Raw genomic sequence first — 10802 nt, 5'->3', positions numbered from 1 at the left:
TTCTGTTATAATCTTGGCCAGATCTGTGTCTTGCCACAATTCTGTCTCTGAGCTCCTTTGCTGGTTCCTTTTGACCTCATGTTTCTCATTTGGTCTTACATGCACTGTGAGCTGTGAGGTCCTATATGGACAAGTGTGTGCCTTTCCAAATCAAGTCCTATCAGGTTAATTAAAAACAGCTGGACTCCAATGAATGAGAAGAACCATCTCAAGGAAGATCACAAGGAAATGGACAGCATGTGACTTAAATATGAGTGTCTGAGTAGAGGGTCTGACTACTTATGACCATGTGATATTTCAGTTTTTCTTTTTTGTTAAATTTGCAAAAAATTGCAAAAATTTCTACATTTCTGTTTTTTTTTCAGTTAAGATGGGGTGCAGAGTGTACATTAATGTGAAAAAATGAACTTTTTTGAATTTTCCAAACGGCTGCAATGATTCAAAGAGTGACAAATTTAAAGGGGTCTGAATACTTTCCGTACCCACTGTATTTCTACTGCAAAATTACAAATGAGCTAATAATTCATAATTCATAAAATCACTTTTCTTAGAGGCAAAAGGAAAACAACGCCACAACATTTATTACTAAAGTAGAACTTTATTGTCTAAATTAGGCACTTTGAAAACCATGTGCTAATGAACCATGAATGCATACATGCAACAAAGCTAAAATCAACAGTAGTTTATGGAAAATATCAATGACAATTACTCTTGCGTACGGTAGATAACTTTCTCTTTGTCAAATATTAATAGTCATACATACTGCACACATGCTATCTGGATCTTTATTTCTAGATGAAGATCATGGTACTGTGAATATTAAGTAGAGATGTTTAACCCCCTGGTGCCCTACAATTGTACACTATGCATATTTAACAGTTGTGCTGCATAAAGGTGTTTGCCACTACTAGGACAACTCCTTCTCGCACTGAGTATTTGCCCCCGTGAAAGTAAAAACATTTATACTTGCCTACCGTGCCAGCTCCATTACAGTGGTGTTGACAATCGCATTCTTGGGGCTCATATGAGGTTGTTATGACACATGAGCCATTCGCCTAATCAGCTCTGACATCAATGTCCCTGCCTTCAGGTGTATACCTAATCAAGAGGAAGTGAGACCTGAGGTTTGCCAGTAACTTCCTCTTGATTGCTAATACATCTGAATGTGGGCACAGTTATGCCAGCACTGAGTAGGGCAGTGCTCAAGTGTCATAAGAACCTCACGTGAGCCCCGAGAATGCGAGTGCTGACACTGCTTTGACGACACCGGCACAGAAGATGAGTGTTTTTTTCACGGGGGCAAAACTTTCAGATCAAGAAGGGGTTGTCCTAGTAGTGGACAACCCCTTTAAAATAAATTAGCCAAAAGTGTATTAATGAACAAGTATATTTCCAGACCCTTGCATTCTAAACATATTCCAAGTGCAAAAAATACCATTGGTTGGAGCAACCAGATCACAATTAAAAATACAAAACGAGTCTCTTCAGAGTAATAAAACTGAGAGTACAGTACTTAATTACAAAAAAAAATTCACAAAAGTGGGCTCTTCAGGCAGAAATGTATTTCCTCCTAGATGCCTATTCTTAGTATATTTCACTTTGTGCTTCCTCATTGAAATGCATGTATACATGTGCAGTATTATTAATTCAGAAGCCTATAATTGAAACTGTAGATCCCAAGCAGAGTCGAAGGATGTGATTATAATAGGGGTTGCCCCCTTGTTGACAATTCCTCTTAAATAACTTGGCTTTTCAGTATATCTCCTAGGGAAGGAAATCCGTCAATCCACTAATGGATCACAAATCAAAATGTCTATGGCATGGAATCCTAATATTGAAATAGATGGGATTAAATACCTGAGATAATGAATAAAGCTCCCAGGCTTTATATACTAGGGAAGTCCATAACCAGAAGGACCAAGACTCACGATTAAACATGCCTTAAGAGGGCATTTGTCCAAGGCAGTGTAAAATATGCCCCTTTTAAGTGATGAGAAAATGAAGGAGCAAACTTCTGGAATAGTTTCTGTTCTTGCCATAGTGAGATATTCTTTGGGATTCTAGAAAGTGGTACATTTCTCCTCTTAAAACAGCCCATGCAGCTATATTAGGCCATATTCCAGCTCTAAGCAAAGTATTTTACAGTACTACATTATTCACTATCATTCAAGCTTTTTTTTTATTACAATTTGAAAAATGAAATCATTTATGAAATAAATCTAAGACAGAAAAACACATAACAATATCACATCGGTAAAATAATGTAAAGAAAACCAACCATATGGATTAGAGAGCAAAAAGAAATAGAAGTAGAACTAACAGAACTCCTGTAATCACTACTTTGTGAAAAGGCCAGTCTCCAATGATTCCCAACATCTGTTAGACACCTTATATGTCAAAGGTCACCTATTCTTTTTAGTGAAAGTGAATACTGTCTGGGAGGGCTGGTTAGTTGGGCAAAGTTACTACGTTTATTGGGACCCAAGAAACACCGGTGATCTGCAAACATATATTAAATAATTAGTATCCATGTAATAATCTCTTAATATTGGAGCTAAAGCCTTTTATCTATAACAATTTGACGTACCTAACTACCTATCCATCTTTTACTTTTGAAACATCCCAAGTGCTGCGCATTTCTCCAGCTCATGTATGCATTCGTTTATGGTCCCTGACAAAAGTTACTTATTTCCATTTAATTTTAACATTTTTTTAAAAAAAGTGTAAAACATTATAAAAGATAGAAGGAGATAGTGAATTTGTACCAGAAGTCTTATTAAGACTTATCTGGGAAACACATTACAGGAAGCACATCCAGAAAAACAATCTACTGTATGCTCAATATAGTTGTATGAATTTCATAAGTTTCTATAGTTTTTTTCATGGGCACAGATTATCATTTATTAATAAACAATATTTCTGTTGAAGAATTTACATTATATTCATGTTGAAACAGTAAGCAGAATGAAATTTAGAAAACCAAGATTCAGTAAAATAGCTACAAATACATGGGTATTCAATTTACGGTTGAAAACTTGCTCACAGTGATGGCTAAAACTAAAGTGACGACTGCAGAATTAAATTGAGAAATACCATGTGAACCTTGAAGTATAGTATAATGTTCTCAACAGATCAACATAGTGGTCATGAAGAATATGATCCAAAAGTAATGTTCTCTGCCATACTAAACTAGTCTCCACACTACCGTGGGTCTTGTTTATCTAATGCTTTGGTTCAACCTACCCTACCTTTTTCATCAGATGCAAATGTAGAAATAAAAAGGAATTGATTAACCATGAAAACTAAAACTTTCTCCACTCTACAAAAACACCCGTTTTTGGACCCTTGCTACTAATTGTCTTCTTAGGCATTGTCTTCAGGTTAATCTCTAAACTGTTCCAGATGGTCAAACTGTGATCCTTCAGGAGAAATTCCTCTTGATCTAAGTATTATGGGATCCACCACCAGTTTTACAATACCTTTGAACACATGGATTGTTTGATGTCTTATTATTTGTTACTCTATTTTGATGAAATAAAGGATACATTCAGTTACTTAAATGTCAATGTGTACCTCCCACATCATTAAAAAGTAACTTGCCAGAGTCCACCAGTCTGATTAATGTCCGAGACTGTGAAGTACCTCCTCCAAGGAACATATCTGCCTTCTATGGCATATAAAAAGTGAATTAGATCTCAAGGTCATCAGGTCTTTGTCTGCTGCTTGCATGACTGCTTGCTCTGCTTGAAGGCCTATGGTCTAGTATACTGAGAGGCTGCATTTCATGGCCTGGTGCCATTTTCTTGCCATTCTGGTGCTCATCCGGAAAATCAAATGGTTGTGCATGAGTGTTTGAAATTGTACTTCCAGCTTGGCCCATTCTATTTTGTTCTGCACTGTAATTAGCCCAGTTTTGTTCGCTCGCTTGCTTGTTGTAATTACGGCAGGAGGAAGGGTTTCTATCTGCAGTAACAAGCTTGTAGCCTGGTGGTGACATCGGTGCAGTTGGAGAAGAACAGCCATTAAAGTAAGCATACTTAGGAGATCCACAATCTTTTGTTGGATTTGCATCACTTGTGGTGGAATACGGATCTTTTCTACCTTTAATGCCATCTTTGACATGTTTAAAAATTACATAGAACAACTCAATAATGTTCAGTCCTAGAGATACTAAAGAAACTACCAGCATAAACCAAATAAAAATGGTTTTCTCAGTGGGACGAGAAAGAAAGCAGTCAACTTTATGAGGGCAGGGATATCTTTCACAAGTGTAGATAGCATTAAGGCTAAACCCATACAGGTACCATTGGATACATATGAAGCCAACTTCAAAAAATGATTTAAATAGGATGCTGATAATATAGGTGCGAAGCAAGCCACCACGCATTTTAACCTTCCCGTGCTCTTCAATACCGTATTTGAATTTCTTTATTTCAATTTGCTTGAGGTACAAGTCCACATTGCCTCCATCATTTTGAACCATCTTAAGTTCTTCTTCTTTCCTGTTCAGTTTCTCTTCTTTACGCATTAAGTAAAACACATGAGCCAAGTATAGTAGAGTGGGCGTCGAAACAAATATAATTTGAAGAACCCAAAATCGAACGTGGGAAATTGGAAATGACTTGTCATAGCACACATTTTCACAACCGGGTTGTTGAGTGTTGCAAGTGAATACTGACTGTTCATCTCCCCATGCTGACTCTACTGCTGTCCCCAGTAAAAGAATGCGGAAAATGAACAAAACGGATAACCACACTTTTCCTCCAGCAGTGGAATAGGCCTGTACTTTGTCAAGGAGTCTTCCTAAGGCACTCCAGTCACCCATTCTTCAAAGCTGTGACCTACAAAATACAAAATAAATTGCAATTAGGCTTTGTTAAAGTAGAAGATTTCTGTCTTCAGTTGGGAAACAGTTGGGATTTTAGAAGATATCCAAATTTCAAATTATAAATACAAAATAACGGTTATAATAGAGGTTGAGTGGACTTTTTAATTAAGATTTTCTAGTACATAGTGAGTATATTGGCTATTTGGATAAGCAATATACAGTAGTATAAAACTTCAAAAACATTCAAAAAGAAAATATGAAAGAAAAAATAAATAAATGAAATTTACAATTTTTTTCAGTTCTAGTATTTTAGTTGAAGCAGTGATTGCTGTCAGTGAATAGAACATTCTTGGGTGCATCTAGTAATTGAACAGACCCAATGCTTCCCACGGTGTATAGTTTGTTACAGCTACATTAAGTGTAAGCAATTTTCCGTTAACTACAGTAAATTCCTGTAAACTCCTGAAATCCAGGGTACTTAGCTTATGGAGAATTTTCTGAACTGAATATAACTGTCAGTTTAATGTCTTCAGATTTTCATAAGTCATGAAATCAGAAAAAAAGGGTACAAAGTACATCAGGAGGTTGCATAATATTTTATTATGCTTTACACACATTAAACAAATAAAATACATTTTAAAGAGTTATAACTTCAAGCGATGTGATAAATCAGACTTCACCAATTATTTTGTTGCACTTTTCCAACATTACCATATATGTAAGAGACAGCCAGAAGGACTGATGGACAGACAGATAGATAGATATATAGATATGGGATAGATAGATAGATAGATAGATAGATAGATAGATAGATAGATAGATAGATAGATAGATATCGGATAGATAGATATCGGATAGATAGATAGATAGATAGATAGATAGATACATCGATAGGGGGTAGATAGATATATATGAACAGATAGATAGATAGATAGATAGATAGATAGATAGATAGATAGATAGATAGATATGAACAGATAGACAGATAGATAGAGGGATAGATAGATAGATAGATAGATAGATAGATAGATAGATAGATAGATAGATAGATCTATAGATAGATAGATAGATAGATAGATACATCAATAGGGGGTAGATAGATAGATCTATAGATAAATATGGATCGTAGGATAGATAGATGATAGATGTAGATAGATAGATAGATAGATAGATAGATAGATAGACATGAACAGATAGATAGACAGATAGATAGAGGCATAGATAGGGGATAGATAGATAGATAGATAGATAGATAGATAGATAGATAGATAGATAGATAGATGATAGATAGATAGAGACATAGATAGGGGATAGATAGATAGATAGATAGATAGATAGATAGATAGATAGGGGATAGATAGATAGATAGATAGATAGATAGATAGATAGATACATCGACAGGAGGTAGATAGATAGATAGATAGATAGGGGATAGATAGATAGATAGATAGATAGATAGAGGATAGATAGATAGATAGATAGATAGATAGATAGATAGATAGATCGATAGGAGGTAGATAGATAGATAGATAGATAGATAGATAGGGGATAGATAGATAGATAGATAGATAGATAGAGGATAGATAGATAGATAGATAGATAGATAGATAGATAGATAGATAGACATGAACAGATAGATAGACAGATAGATAGAGGCATAGATAGCGGATAGATAGATAGATAGATAGATAGATAGATAGATAACCTAGTTGTGGACTGTGCCATAATCAGAGTAATGTTACATAACTGTGATCAGTAGACATAACCGTGTATAGATTACACATTTTTATTCTTTTATTCTACTTTCCCTTGAATTACAGATATTTTAATTCACAGCTGCATAAAGAGCCATGTAGAAGTGACTAATAAGTCGAAGGTTCTCAATAGTTGGACAGCAGAGTATTGTAAACAGATGTTGCAATGGCACAGTATGCAGAAGTGCTGTCATTTGTAAATGGAAACCCGGGGGAAGTGCGGCTGCTTCTCTTCTCCCCGTCCACCAACATAGGGCAGAGGAGAAATGCGGGCATGAGTGCCACTGTACAATAGGCTTAGTAACTTGTCCAATCTTACTCAGCAGGATTACTGACAATTAGCGCCTGAACACACAAGTCTGAAAATTCCAAGTGCTGCAAATTCTCTCTGCAGGCTGCTGTAAACCTGGATCATTGTGTTTTTCTTCTTGAAAAGCTGCTTCAGGACATTAAGAAATGAACTTCTGTTTTATGCCCTGATTTTGAAGCTGGCTGAGCCTGATCCTGGGCCGGACATACAGGGTGGGTTTAGTAGAAGCCTCACTGCCATACTGAGCTATTCCGCTTCAAATAATAACCTGAAAAATGTGTGAGTGATTATATGTAGCAGAGAGCTGCTCACTGCAGCCGTGCTGAGCTTGTCATTTGGCAGATGTCATAGTGATATCACAATGTGTTATCTGGGGTTCTGGACAGAGCTGCAGGTAACGCTGCCTTCAGCCAAATCTAGCTATCTGTAGTCTTTTCTTACATTTCATCTTATGTATGGCAAATATTATAGAAAGATTTACTTTTCCACTTTTGGAAATGCTCGTAAGTGAGCCAAAAAGCAAATATTGCACATTCATTTAGTGCGTAAGAGATAAATGTCTCATATCCAGATTTAAGTAAAAACATAACATGTTAAGGCTTCATTATAAACGGTGCGGCATGATGCAATCCATACGGTATCTACAGCCATCTAAAGAGCATGACAGCTCACCATCAAAACAGTGTACAATCATGGTCGGTTTGTACCAAATTAGGGTTGTATATATATATATATATATATATATATATATATATATATATAATAATTCTTATTAGCTGTGTTATTTTCAGCACTGGCAGTAGTTGGCACAGTATTATAGTTGATCACTGACTACAAAGAGCTAGGAGCACAAACAATCCAGCTGGCAAAGAGAATGTCCTAAATACCACTATATGAATGGCTGTTACTTAGTGTTCAACACTGCTAGCGTTAGTTGCATAGATGAGATAGAAAGACAAAGATATAGATAGATAGATAGATAGATAGATAGATAGATAGATAGATAGATAGATAGATAGATAGATATTACATAGATAGATAGGTAGATATTAAATAGATAGATATTAAATTGATAGATATTAGATAGATAGATAGATAGATAGATAGATAGATAAATTGATGATAGATAGGTAGATAGATAGATAGATATTCAATAGATAGATAGATAGATAGATAGATAGATGTGGGATAGATACATAGATAGATAGATTGATGATAGATAGATAAATAAATAGATTGATGACAGATAGATAGATAGATATGTGATAGATAGATAGATAGATGATAGATAGACCGAAGATAGATGATAGATAGATATGTGATAGATAGATAAATAGATTGATTATAGATAGATGATAGATAAATAGATTGATGATAGGTAATAGATAGATAGATTGATGATAGATAGATATGAGATAGATAGATAGATAGATGATAGATATGTGATAGATAAATAGATTGATTATAGATAGATGATAGATAAATAGATTGATGATAGATGATAGATAATAGATAGATAGATTGATGATAGATAGATATGGGATAGATAGATAGATAGATAGATAGATAGATGATAGATATGTGATAGATAAATAGATTGATTATAGATAGATGATAGATAAATAGATTGATGATAGATGATAGATAGATTGATGATAGATATGCGATAGATAAATATGTGTTAGATAAATTGATTTTACAAATGTAATAAAGCGTTGAGTTGTGAAAGGGTTTTAAGGCACAACCATGTCATATATGGAGACATCTTTTGCTTCCATTGTACCCATTGATATTGGCACACGTCACCCAGCATTCTACAGCCAATAGATTATTTAGAATAGAAATATTCATGCAATCAGTACATTACTGTAAAGTTTCCTGTGTGGATTTCTATGGTTATATTTTTCAGAACAACATACTTGTTATTAAGAAAAACACAGAGTTTAAATAGGGAAAAAACTCTATAAATATAAGGCAATACAGTAAAGAGAAGTAGAAAAAATAAGACTAAACCTATTACTATACCTTTCAGATCTTTTCAGATCCAACCAGAGGAAAATAAACTCCAGGGAGCTCTTGGAAGTGAATAAATGATTGCGTGTCTTTTTAAAGTTTAAAAGCCTGTTACTCACAGCAGACTTTCTTCTCCCACAGAAGTTGCTGAACTTTTTTTCCAGCTGAGACACTCTTTCAAGGCTTTTAAAAAGTTTGCAATCCTCAACTCCGCCTATCCTAAGGGTGGATAGTCTGGGAAGAGAAGGGAGGAGTGAGGGAGACGTGAAGAAAGTGAAGAGGAATTTTAAGACGTTTTATTGGAAAACTGATGTTTAGGATACAACCCCTATTGTGATCATGTGCGATGCCTGACTACTGTTTTGTTGTCTTTGAATTGCTTATGCCTCTTGGAAACTTAGTTTCCAAGTCATATATATAATGACAAACTCAGCTCAGCTCATCTGACAACCTCAGTGATGTGCATTTATTAGAAATCATTTCCTTCTTTCTAATCAATACTCATTTTATCACTCAGACTTGGCTCACTAATTACAATATATGCTGTAATTATTACATTATACACCAGTCTGAAGTATCACATTATGAAACACTTCTGCAGAACGCTTTTGTGCCTGATCCTATGTCTGTTTATCTGTAGTGCAGCATAGGTGTATTAATATACTCACCGATTGCCGTCTTCTCCAGTTTCCAGCACCACTCCAGCTCTCTTCTGCGTCATGTGACTTCTACTCCGATTTGCCAAATCACAAACTGCTCTATGCGTGAGCCGAAAGTCTCTTTTACAACATAAGGCTATGAAACCTCACGATGATACATAAGATTACATGTACATGACTTCCGGCTCACTCATAAACCTCTGTGTGATCCGACAAATCGGAATAGAAGTCACATGACACAGAAGAGGACCAGAGCGGTGCTGGAAACCATGGAAGACGGCGATCTTAAAATACTGCACGCCTAACCATAAGGGCCATATTGTTTTTAATGGGACATCCACGTTGCTGGTCATATAACTGCTTATTTGTTTGCTGTGAGTGAGAAAACTGCTTTAATAATTTCAATTTACAAATCAACTCTACACAGAAACCGGTTGCAGTTAGCAACATTCTGATATGTCCCACTGTAAAGAACTAATCCACATGTGGACCCACTGCAGTTCATACATCATCCTGCAATGGAAAAATCGGCATTAGATTTCTACCATTGATCCAACTGCAAATATACATTCATGGGGACCAATGTTTTTACGCCTGTCTTATTAAGATGTTTCTAATTTATTAAGAGAACCGATCCCTCTGAATAAATTACATCTCTTGTTGTGCATGTCCCAGATAGTCAAATCTGCAGCAACCATGGCCTGGCATGGATTTGCCCTCTTACTTAGGACACTTTCGAGTTTAGAGATAGTAGATTTGTCAGCCCACTTGTTGCCTGGAATAATATACAATGTAGAACGCTGATTTATGGATTGTACGATCCTCTGTAGACGCTATAAAAGGATTTTGTGTCATGTTAGGTCTGCCATTCAGGAGTAGCTGTTGTCTTCTTTGTTGCTTATAATAATTAGACATATTGAAGTTATTGGACCAGAGGCGTAGTTAAGGTTTCAACTTGGGGGGGCGAAACATCTGAGTGGGCCCCTAACCAGTTAACCCTGATTACAGCTATGGTTGCGCACTCTAATTGTGAATATAGGGGAACCTCAGAATATGACCGCACTGTTATTGAAAATAAATCTATATACAAAAATGAACATTGATTTTACCGCCATATTGTGACGATATGCAACTTTGATGGTCGCAATACTCTGAGTGCCCCTATAACAATACAGTAATGCCCACTTAACATTAGTAGTGCCTACTTAACATTTAATAATGTCCCCTAAGTTCCCTCA

At 35.7% G+C, this 10802-nt stretch overlaps 1 protein-coding gene across 1 annotated transcript; it reads right to left on the bottom strand.

Annotated features, from left to right (window-relative positions):
• Positions 1 to 578: 578 nt before the first annotated feature.
• On the bottom strand, positions 579 to 9067 carry GJA1 (gap junction protein alpha 1). Its single transcript, XM_077289552.1, has 2 exons — positions 8918 to 9067; positions 579 to 4841 (listed from the first exon to the last, which is right to left on the bottom strand). The coding sequence occupies exon 2, from the start codon at positions 4823 to 4825 to the stop codon at positions 3689 to 3691; it is 1137 nt and encodes a 378-aa protein (XP_077145667.1). The 5' UTR covers positions 4826 to 4841; positions 8918 to 9067; the 3' UTR covers positions 579 to 3688.
• Between the last annotated feature and the right edge of the window lie 1735 nt (positions 9068 to 10802).

Source organism: Ranitomeya variabilis, chromosome 2 (assembly GCF_051348905.1).
Source record: "Ranitomeya variabilis isolate aRanVar5 chromosome 2, aRanVar5.hap1, whole genome shotgun sequence".
Taxonomy (NCBI): Eukaryota; Metazoa; Chordata; class Amphibia; order Anura; family Dendrobatidae; genus Ranitomeya; species Ranitomeya variabilis.
Note: the sequence above shows the minus strand (reverse complement) of the source record. Positions and strands in the feature narration are given on the sequence as shown.

Excerpts from the sequence above, each read along its gene's own strand:
- GJA1 (XM_077289552.1), bottom strand. The coding sequence starts at position 4,825 with ATGGGTGACTGGAGTGCCTTAGGAAGACTCCTTGACAAAGTACAGGCC.